This window comes from Balaenoptera physalus (assembly GCF_965194825.1).
Source record: "Balaenoptera physalus genome assembly, chromosome: 21".
NCBI lineage: Eukaryota > Metazoa > Chordata > Mammalia > Artiodactyla > Balaenopteridae > Balaenoptera > Balaenoptera physalus.
Window position 1 is genome coordinate 31,203,078 of NC_138902.1, and position 11,767 is coordinate 31,214,844.

Sequence of the window (11,767 nt, forward strand, 5' to 3'; positions counted from 1 at the left end):
CTGTGGGCTGGCAGAAATGAGGGGAGAACTGCAGGATGAGGTCCTGCATGAGCAGACAGGAGCAAACCCTATATAATTTGAGTTACTGCTATTAATGTAAACTCACTCATACATACAAGGTGGGTGAGAACTACAGAAATTCAGGTAACTTTAGAAATGAGTATTTGTTAAAAATGCATCCAACTTTCCAAGAAGTGTATTCTACACTAAAATAGAAAGCTTACTAAATAGATCTTAGTGACCTAAACAAGTTCCAGTGTCTCATTCTAAAAATGCACTATTCATTCCGGTTTCCCCTTCGGCCTCAGAGGCATTTTACTTGGAGTTACCATATTCATTTTCCTCTACGTCCAGCTCATGGCGTTCATACATGGAAACCCCAGGCTGACTGACAAATGTACCAGGACTGGCCAGTACCTAGAGTCACTGATAAGCACCGGCCAGCCCTGGGGACAGACGGGCACAGCTCATTCTCCTAACTGCATTCTCCCAAAGCAGCATCTGAGCTGAAAAGCCCACCAAAATGCAACCAAACCCCACTGGGCTTTCTGGAAAGCTCCACTGTGTAACTAAATAACACATCCCAGGACTAAAGGAGGGTGTAGAAGTGACTAACTGAACCCAAGCCCTGGCCCCCCGGGGTACCCAGCAGAGTCCTTGAGAAGGACTGCCTATCTACCCCTGTCATCTGTCACCTCCACCCAAACAACCAACCCTCATTTAGAAAGTGACCTAACAGTGAAGTTGGTAAAAATACAAGTTCCAAGTTTGCAAGTCTTTCAAAAGCAAAGCTGCCAAAAAATAAAAAAGAAAGAAAAAAAAAAAGGCAAGTTTGTATGCCATCATTTTAATACTAACAGCCTTCTACAGACACTTCCTTTTCTGAAGCCTAAGCCCTCAGCACCAAACTTGCTGAGTCACCTTTTTTTAAGTACAGTTGTGTGTACTATTCTGACTGCACAAAGGCTCATACATTCTAAGGAATCTAGGGCACTTCCTACCCCCAAAATGATAAGGTTAGGAAATGAAACCTAAGATACTTTTAAGAAGGCAACATTCAATTACTAAGGTGACATCGTAGCGTGTTCCCAAAGCAAAAGCAGCTTAAGATTCAAGGGAGTCAGAAATAAGCTTCCTGGGAATGACCAGAATTTAGGCTCCAAGCAGACCACTCAAGCTTGGAGACTTTGGTCTTCACATTTGTGAATAAACAGTAGGACCCTTTGGTTTGGGGCCTGAATTTATTATTTAGAGGGAATGTTAAGATACTCTTGAAAAGATTCTTGAACCCATCTGTAATGATAACTACTGATAATTTACATGAAAGAAACGTCTCACTCAATCTTGACTTTTCGCCTCCGGACTCCATTCCCACAGCTTCACTGACTCACTTTTTATCACTGCAACTGATCAGTGTTTCTCCTGAGTCCCTCCCAATCACATTTCCATTTAACATTTCTAAAGCCCAGCTCTGAGGCTACACTCCAGAGCTCAGAAAGTGTGAGTAGCTGCCCTGACTACAGACTATAAACCAACCCTACTCTCTCAGATGAGGACTTCCACAACCTGGCCCAAACTACGTCTGCAATCCTACCTCCGAGGATTCATCTCATACACTCGCCGGCAACTCAAACCCCAAAAAGTACATGTACTCCGTCTCTAAAACAATTGGCTGGGTTTCTTTTGGTTTTGTACAAACTGTGAAAATATATATTGCCGCCTTCAGACAGTTCTGCTAAATTCAAAAACACACTCATTATTTCTTAGAATACATTTGCTGGTTTTGATGAGCATTTTTTTTATGTTCCGGTTTAATCGTGTATTGTAGCTTCCTACTTTGAAGTTATCACTATTCATATATAACTTCTTATGTTTACTAACCCTAAGAAAGAGTTCCTTCATAATACAGATACAGAAAATAATTTTCCTTTATGTGTAATCACTGTTTATATATCAAGAGATTATAGGTAACAAAAGCTCCCGTTTTTGAGTACATATTTATATTTGCTTGTACGTACATAATATACATCTGTTAGAATAATCAACTGTTAATAATGGCTGCCTATAAGGAAGGGAGATTTTTTTTCCCACTGCATATCCTTTTATATGTTTTTTTATTAAAGCCATGTGATTGTATAACCTGCATAAAAAGTTAAATTTAAACATTATGATTAGAATGAATTTAAGGCAAACAAACCTTACAGTACAGAGTTAGGCAGATTTAAGAGGGTCTCAAAAGCCATCTTCCTCAAAAACATTTTTCCCAGTACCCACCATGACTTAAATCCCCTGGTCAAAATACAATCAAATATTCTGAAGACAGTAAGTGTATTATGCCACTATCCACTATCAAATTATTGAGGATTAGTTTATCATATTAGCATAATAAAGGAAAGTCACAAAGAGGCTGTGTATAGTCTCCCTAAGTCTTGTTTCTTTTCCTTTTTCCCTCGAGTAACTAAATCAAGTCTGTTTTACTCAAAAGAACTTTTGTATTGGTAAAAGAACTCATTTAGAGATTCCAGAAGTCCTACCCAAGCCAAGTGGCACCATGGGTTGCTGTGTGAATGTTTTTACTGTCTCTATAAACATCTGCTCTCCCCTCCAGTCTTCCCTATCAGTCTAATCTACTCAGCGCGAGAGGACCTTGACAGGGAGCATCTTGTTCACCTTTGATTCCTCCCCAACACTAAGAACACTGCCACGCACTTAACAGAAAGCAATTATCGAAGCTCTTAGTGACACCTACTGCAAGACTATGATCCCTTCTCTAGGGAACTGTGGTTGAAACTTCAAATCTAAAAATGTCAGTTGGATTCTCAAGTCTGTTCTCATCTCAAACAGTAATCCATTCATTCAGGACAAAAATCCATCTACAGAGAACTTACTATGTGCCTGGCACTGACACTCAGCAACTAAGTAGGCCAAAAATGATCTCACGAGATCAGAAAAGCAGATATGCAGCAGATATTCAGTAAATGCGTACAAGATTTGATGAACTTCTTGAACTTTGCTATCTGTCTAAACTTGGAAAAGTCTTTCATGTTTTCTTCACATAGCAATGGACCTCAGTTTCCCATATGCTACTAATCGCCTGACTTGTGGACTTTCTTGCATCAGCCCTCCAATCCTCATTAGTTAACTGCTTATTTTTTAACTTAATGGGATGTAAATCAAGAGGTATCTAATAAAATACAATGTAAAAGAGAAAAATCCATAATTATGTGAATGATTAACTTTTAAAAATTTATTTGTTTTATTTATTTATTTTTGGCTGTGTTGGGTCTTCGTTGCTGCACACGGGCTTTCTCTAGTTGTGGCGAGCAGGGTTTACTCTCCGTTGCGGTGCGCGGGCTTCTCATTGTGGTGGTTTCTCTTGTTGCGGAGCACGGGCTCTAGGAGTGCAGGCTTCAGTAGTTGTGGCTCTCGGGCTTAGTTGCTCTGTGGCATGTGGGATCTTCCCGGACCAGGGCTCGAACCCGTGTCTCCTGCATTGGCAGGCGGATTCTTAACCACTGCGCCACCAGGGAAGCCCATGACTGACATTTAAAGAAGTTATTCCCTCTTATTCCTATCGCCAAAATGTAAGAAATTATTTCCCTTTTTTCCATTCTATGAAGATGCACTTAGATCCTGCTGGTCCAGGAATGAAAATAAGTTTTCTGAACTACTGATTCACTATTCCCACATTCTTCTTGCTGCTGCCCTGGTTAGATCATGTGCTAGGGTCAAGTAACTGTGGCGAGTGAATCTAAGGCTCTTGGTCCGCCTGAGTTAACTGGCCTGGCACAAGACCAAACTACGACCTTGGACTAGGAGCACCACACTCTGGCAGCCTCCTCAGCAGAGGCGGGCTAGCAGCTGCTGCCCAGGAGCAAGCCAGCCCCACAGCATCAGAGCTCCAGTCGGCTGGCCTACAACAAAGCCCAAGTGCTTCTGAAGTGGGGCTGCCCAGGTAGCAACTGTCAAGACTTCACCATCAACCTTGCTGACCTTACACAAAGTTTTTTTGCCACCTGAATATACCACTGGATGTTATTTCCACCCGAGATGAAAATTTAGTTTTACCACTTTAATCAATAGTGATTCCCAGCCAAGTAAAATCAAAATCCTTTCACATAAGAGACGCCCAGTAAATCTTAGATTAACTGAAGGGGGAAAGCACAGAGTTAGTGACCGCAAACTGACATAATTTTCTTCGTTATCATCAGCAAACACTCACAAAAGATGTCAGTCACGGGTCCTAACTGCATAGAGTTGACAGCCAATAACTACCTTGCGAAGCATGCGGGAGCATTTGAACACTCCTAGACATGAAAACACCTTTTCCCTTTTAGTGTAGGCTTCTCTGGTTGCCTACTTTTAACAGTGTATGCATTTTTTTCCTCTATAGAAGGAAGCCAAGAAGGAAAAAAAAAAGGAAAGAGAAGGAAGGAAAGATGGACAGATAGCATAGATTCCCATGTCTGACACATCTAGCTGACACTAGAAGAACCCAAAATAGGTAAGAACAAATGAGGATTCTTTTCTTAATGCTGAATCAAAACTTCTGTAGTGAAGTAGTCACTGTATCATAAGAGGCACCATTTGGTTCACTCCAAAATAGCCTCCCCTCCACCTGTTAGATGACCAGTGTGGTCCAGCTCCTACCACCACCACAGAACGGACAGTTTATACTACACCACATGCTTATGCTTTCATTCATAAAGAACATTTTTTTAAAACCTTAAGCATAAATTATTGGAAATACAGCACAACAAAAGGCTTGCGTAAACTGCACTGGTACTGTAAATATATATATATATAATTTTATGTGAATAACATGCATTTCAATTCTAAGTAACACAACCTAGAAAGTAAACATCCTAGTGTACTTATTTTCTTATTTAACATTGTAGGAATCTGAATTCAAAAAGAATGACCAATAATCTACTTTCCTTAAATCATACTTCACCTCTTCTACTGCCTGAAATCTTCGGGTAGTATACATGAGAGATTACACATGCTGCTTCATTTTCTGTCACCTTTAATGTAGTATTTTCTCTGCTTCCTCTACTAAAGCATCTTTCCGATGATAACCCAAGTTTTACCAGAGGTACAAGTGAGCTAGGCGGTTTGAGGGGATGTATTTTCCAGGAAAAGGAGAGGTAACCCACAACATGAGGCTTCCAAGCCCTCAGAGTGAGTTGCAATCCTACAGCTTTGATCCTGACCCCACCATCTAAACTTCCTGCCCTCACATACCAGGCACTGTTAATCACTTAACTCTTAGTTACTTTTGCTTTCATAAGCATTTACCACTATCCAAAAGTAACTCCATTTATTTATTGCCTGATTCCCCCATAAGTATATAGTCTCCAGAAAGCAGGGCTTTTGCCTTGTTGATTCAACCCCAGCTTCCAAAATAATACCTGGCTGGCATAAAATAATAAATACGTACTGAATGAATTACAACGTCTTACAATACTCTAAAGAATTCTAACGTCATTCACAGATCGATAAATCAACTAGTAAAATCTTGGGATCTTTATCTTTTTTTATCATTGTAGAGAAAAAGCAAGAGGAAAAATACACCTACTCACCAAGTCTTGCTAAATTAGATATGAAAAAATGGACAGCTGAGTGAAGGTTTTTAAGAGAAATAAACACAACTACGTAATTTGAGACCACTTATGAAAACAGAAGTTCCTGTTCCTTACTATATTGAATTGCTGCTCAGCTTACACAGTGAGGATGCCCCACTCTTTTACCTACAACCCTTCAGCCATTATCTCAGCTCTGCATTCGGAACTGACACACTGAGGAAACGGTACTTTTGGTGAAGAGTGTGATGATTTTCACAAAAAAGTAAGCAGGTCATATCATAAGCAAACACAAAACCCAGGGGGTAATGACGCTTCCAACAAATATTCTTAGGAAGCTGAGCCACTGCCATTTCCCTTACCCCAGAGTGCTTGGTCAATTTAAGTTTAATGATAGTATCATTCAGTCAAGCAGGAAGAGTCAAGCTACGACAGAAGCAAGTTTCTTTTAAAGGGCGGTGAGACGGATGCTGGGAGGTAGGGGAAGCAGTGGTTTGGCACTAAGGAAGCGAAGAGCTTATTTAAAATACTGTCCTTCCCTATATTCCCTATATAACCACCGTTCTTTACTATATCGCCACACCTCACTGATGATAGCCTTCCTTTTGATGCAAAGTACAGTGATTTCGGGCATCCCCTTCCTAAATCACTGAAACTGCGATACTTAACATGGTGGAAGACAGGACAGCGTGGTAAAAAGTGTACCCAGGCTTGGGCATGAGGTACCGGGTGGGTGACCTAAGCCAAGTCAGCCCCTCTGCGCCAAGCTTCCTCGTCTGTAAAAGGGCATAAAGTCACCCCGACAGGGAACGGTTATCGGAACCCAAGGTAATGACCAGCCCAGGGCGCAGCGCCTGCGTACAGCGACCGCCGCGCTCCCCTCGCTCCCACTCGCCAGCTGCAGAGCCACAGCGAAGGTCTGGAAGGATTATTCAACTACCGAGGCTGGAAATGAGGATGGTGTCGAGCAACTACATCGCCTACTAACGTGCTCTCGGCAAACCCACGGAGCCCGGAGCCCGCCCCGCGCGGGGGCCGAGGGGACGCGAGCCTCTCCCCGCCGGGCCGGCCCACTCCAAGCCCCGTTTCCCTCGGGCGTCCGCCGAGCCGGGCCGAGAAGACGGGCCCGCCGCGACCCCCGGCCCTCCCGGAGCTGGCGGCGGGCGCCGGAAGCGGGCGGGCCGGGCGAGGCCGCGGGCGGGCGCGCGCGGCGGCGGCGGGGAGACCCGTACTCACCTCCGGCGGGTGGCGGGTGGCCGCGGCCAGCCGTCTCCAGGCGGCGGCGAAGTCGGGCGGCGGAGCTCGCGGGCTCCGGCAGACCAGGGAGAACAAGGTCCCCAGCAGGAAGGCGGCCGCAGCGCAGCCCAGGTACAGGCTGAGCCTGAGCAGGACGGTGCCCGGCCCCGCGCTTCCCGCTTCCCAGCAGCCGGGCCCCAGGAAGCAGAGGGACACGGCGGCGAGGGCGGCCACGGCCACCAGCGCCCGCCAGCTCCCGCCGCCAGGGCCCCCGGGGGCTGCTGCGTCCTCCCGGGAATCCGGCCGCCGCTCGCCTGGGGCGCCCGTGAGGCCGGCGCCGCTGCTGTCGGTGGCATCGGGGTGCATGCTGCTTCCTGGGCCGCTAAGGACAGGCACATCTCCCGCCCTGCTCTCCCCCGGCGCTGCCCTGGACGGTGGCCTCCAAGCGGCGCCTCCTCCCCTCGCCGCTCCCGCCGCTCTGGAGGCAGAGGGAGTCCGCGCTCATGCCCTCGCCGGCGGCCCACCGAGGGAAAGGCTCCAACAGACGCCGCCGAGCTCCTCTCGGCGACCCCTCAGCGCCGCCACGCGGCGCCGCGCCCTCAGCTGCCCGGCCGGGCGTGCCCAGGTAGTCGGACCGGGCTGGGACTCGAGCCGGCCGGGTGGGGGCGGGGACGGGGGTGGGGGCGGCCGTGGAGTGCGTATCAGAAGGGGGCGGAGAGTCACAGCGTCCGGCTGAGCGATGGCTGGGAGGTGCCCGGCCCCGCCCCGCCCGGCCGCCCACCCGCGGTGCGGGGGCGGGGTCCGACCCGCCGCTGCCCGGCGGGGAAGGGGCGCCGCCAATCCTGGCGAAAACTGCTCTTTCCTGGGCTCCTCCCCGCCCCTCCCCCAGGATACCGTCTGTTGATGGAAATTTTTGCTGCAGGTGTCAGAAGCATTGGTAATTCTCGAGCTCAGGTGATCCCTTAATCCTGTCCCCGCTCATCACTGATAAGTAACCTCCTAGCATGCTTACAGCCCGCAAAATTTCTGCGCCGTTTGCACCTGCTATTTAAATAGGCAACCGTTCCTGATCCTCACTTTTAACACAGTTCTCCGAACAACCTTCCCTTTCCCACGCAGCCGCCTCAGGAACGGAATCAGACAAATGTGGAGCAGTAGATGAAGCCTGCAATTCCTACTTACGGAAAGGCCCAAAAAAGTCTGCCTGGTGCCAGAGGGTGTGCACACCTGCCATAGTCACTGGCTCCAAGTCCCTGTATTTTTGTCGCCGACGATTCAGTACAAATGCTACTACCCACGCAAGTGAAAGTAGTCCAAATAATTTTGAGAGTACATATTTTCTTCTCCTAGCATGGTCCCAGCGTTAATGTACAGATAATGCTTACTGAGATGCCAACATGCGAAATACTAGAAATTAGGAACGCCAGCAAAGCAGCAGATGTATCTTTAATGAATAAAGGAATTCTAAAGACTTTAATGATAATTTAAAAGGGGGTGATAGAGAGGGCAAATCAACAATAGAAAGGGGAAGAAAGGGAAAGGGAGGTAAGTGGATGAGAGAAGTCGTGAAGGATACGGGAAACATTAAAAAGCAAAAGCCCAGAACTCTCTCCATGCAGCAGTCATGAAGAATTTCAACAGTTTAAAAGCGCTATTGTTTCCCAATAAATTGAGTTATATCCTGCTTCCCAGGAAACATAGTTAGGAAAAGTAAGCATTAAAATATATTTTCAAATACTGTGACTATACTGGGTTTTTCTATAAGGAATATCTGTCGTTTCAACAGAGGAAAAAAATATAACATTCATACAAAGTTAACTATTTAGTGGATATTTATTCTTTTAAAACAAAGTATTATCGAAGAGGTTATTAATCAAAAGAAGAAATACCAGTGTCCATAGACATACACAGCCCACCCATGTATTCACATCACTGTAATAAATTTCCCTGGAATGGCATGGATTTCAAGTGGGAGATGAAGTAGGAGGTCTAAAAAAAATTATCCCTAATATTAAGCTCTAACAAAACAGCGTAGAAATGAATTATTTTATGTACCTATATAAAAACAAATATGTTCATATTTGTCATTTTTTAAGTTTATTGTTTTTAATATTAGTATTCATGGACCACTCTATTCTTATTCCTTGTAAGTCAAAGGAGATAATGAGTGCCTTAGGCCAGATGTGACTTTGCCATGCCTAGGTAATTACAGGTGAGGACATCAAAAGAAGTTACTACCTTCCTGTCCTCCTTGTCTTCTCTTTTTTATTTTTAAATAAAGCAGTGTAACTGATTTTGAAGGAGCCCTTTTGCCTCTAAAATAGTTAATGTTCATCCCGCTGGGGCTCCTCAAAGTGTACCTACAATTCCAAATTATTTCAAATAAAGCATGGTAGCCTGTTATTACCAACACTCATATCCATATTTTTTGATCATTTACATGCCTGGGACAGTGGGCTGAGGGCTTTACATACTTTATATATAAAGTTTTCCAAAATATGGGTTTACCATAGTTGACAATAATAACTGAGCATTTACTGTGTCAGATACTGTTCTAAACACTAGACATGCTTCATTTAATCTTCACAACAACCCCTAGAATGTTATCTCCATCTACCCATGAGGAAACTGAGGCACAGAAGGTAAAATAACTTGCTCAACGTTACAAAGCTAATAAACATCAGAGCTAGGATTTGGTTATCCACCCCGATGTGGTCTGGCTCTAGAGCTTGTGCATTTAAGCACTATGCCATGGTGCTTCGTAAAAACTCTATCTCGTTTTGTCATCCCATATTCCAGAGGAAAAAAACAGGGTTTAAATCCATGAGCTTAGTACCTGTATTCCGTGCTTTTAAAAGTGTTTAGTTTTGTTGCTTTGTGAGTATGGCTTGTATCTTAGCCAGCCCCCTGACAAGTGCAAAGTGATTTATAATAATCACTAAAGTCAGTAAAATCACAATCAGTAAAGGGGAAACTATCTTTTATTGAGAGCCCCGGTCTGTAACTCTTAAGACCATGATCTTTCCAACACACCTGTATATTGTTGCCAGGAATGCAGATCTGGAGAAATGTACACTCGTGGTCAGAAAACTTCCTTAAAGCATATGTCGTATTGCTAAGTCAGCATTGACAATTCAAACATTTACTTAACAAGTAGTAGTTGGGTTTCTACCCTGTGCAAGGTCTGAGGAACACTGAGAGGTGGTACAATATACAAGGGAGTGCCTGGGATCAGGAGGTATTGAGGGAGAAGTCAGGTATTAAATTAGAATCAGGTGTTCCCTCCCAGAAGTCGGTGTTGAGTCCTACCAGGCCTAAGTTAAAGACCAAATTAAGTAGAGATGCCTTATTTATATTCCTTATGGCCAGCATATTCTGACGGGTTATAATTAAATGCTCCACAGGCTATCTTCATTATTATGTAAGATGGGAATGGTGTCTGTCTGAACTCACTGGGATATTATAAGGACAAATTAAGTGAAAAATTGACATTTAAAATATTAGTGTAAATAGGTAGACAACACCCAATCTCTGTCAAAATATGTGATGCATCTTCCCCTTCACTATTTAGTACATTTCTCCTTAAACCCCCTGGCTCTCCTTGAAGGTAACCACAGGATTAGAGAGAAAACCACAGTATTTGCCTTTGACCATTTTGGGTAAAACTGTCAATAGGTATTAACATGAATCAAAAGACCTAGGTATCATTATAGTTTCTCCTAGTGATTCACTGCAAGACCCTAACAGGTCCGTTAACCTCTCTTTCCTGTAACTTTCAAGCAGAGTGTGGTTTACAGAAAATACAGATGTAAGTATGGCCAAACTTCAAAAAGTAAAAGTGAAAAAATTATAAAATACTTTAAAAACAAATAGTAGTGCTTCCCTGGTGGTGCAGTGGTTAAGAATCTGCCTGACAATGCAGGGGACACAGGTTCGAGCCCTGGTCCGGGAAGATCCCACATGCCACAGAGGAACTAAGCCCATGTGCCACAACTACTGAGCCTGCGCTCTAGGGCCCGCGAGCCACAACTACTGAGCCCGCGCGCCTGGAGCCCGTGCTCTGCAACAAGAGACGCCACCGCAATGAGAAGCCCACGCACCGCAACAAGGAGTGGCCCCCGCTCACCGCAACTAGAGAAAGACGGCGAGCAGCAACGAAGACGCAATGCAGCCAAAAAAATAAAATAAAATAACTAAAATAAATAAATTTATAAAAAAAAATAGTAGACTGTTAAAGCTTAAAGGAAACATACTGCAGCATTTTGAAGAGGAAGATGAAACTGAACAAAATTTTAGAATACAGATATATAAATTATGCTGAGTGGGGCTCCTTATTAGTAAGTAAAAATATTCATATTGGGAAACTTTCAGGCAGAAGTGTCTTTGTATTAATCTTCAAAGAGAGAGAATTACAAAGGAAAGTATTGTAAACTAAATTAGCTGGTATCAAGATAAAGAATTGACGAGGGTAGATCACACAAAAAAAAGGATAATTTCAATTTACTTAAGTTTTGACCTGAAATTTAGGGAAACAGAGTATGTCAATTATCTGCTGTTGTATAACAAACCACCACCAAATAACAACCATTTTATTTGCTTATGATTTTGTAGGTCAGCAATCGGGCTGGGGTCATTGGGCAGTTCTGTTCTTCTTGCCTGGGTCACTAACAACGCTGTGATCTCCTGGTGCATAAGCTGGGGCTGCTTGGGCTACGGAGCCTCCATTGAGATGGCTTGTCTCTGCTCCCTGTGTTCTTATCCTCCAAGAGGTAGCTTGGGCTTCTTCACATGACAATCTCAGAGATGTGATATATACTACAAGTTCTTTTTAAGCTTTCACTTGTGTTACATTTGCTAACATCCCATTGGCCAAAGCAAATCATATGGCCCAACCAGGAGTTAAATAGGAGAGGGGGCCTAGGCGTGGATTTAAACATTGGGAGGTGTAA

General features: G+C 44.3%; 1 protein-coding gene across 6 annotated transcripts in view; it reads right to left on the reverse strand.

Moving 5' to 3' along the window:
* Nucleotides 1–10,736, reverse strand: part of SNX25 (sorting nexin 25) — a 116,623-nt gene extending 105,887 nt beyond the window's left edge. For 2 of the 6 annotated variants that reach the window (XM_082444799.1, XM_082444796.1), the window contains exon 1: nucleotides 6,819–10,730. In XM_082444799.1, coding sequence (XP_082300925.1) covers nucleotides 6,819–7,184 — 366 coding nt within the window. In that variant the 5' untranslated portion in view covers nucleotides 7,185–10,730. Of the gene's footprint in view, nucleotides 1–6,818 lie in introns of all 6 variants that reach the window. The other 4 variants (XM_082444801.1, XM_082444798.1, XM_082444797.1 and 1 more) reach the window with 4 other exon arrangements.
* Between the last annotated feature and the right edge of the window lie 1,031 nt (nucleotides 10,737–11,767).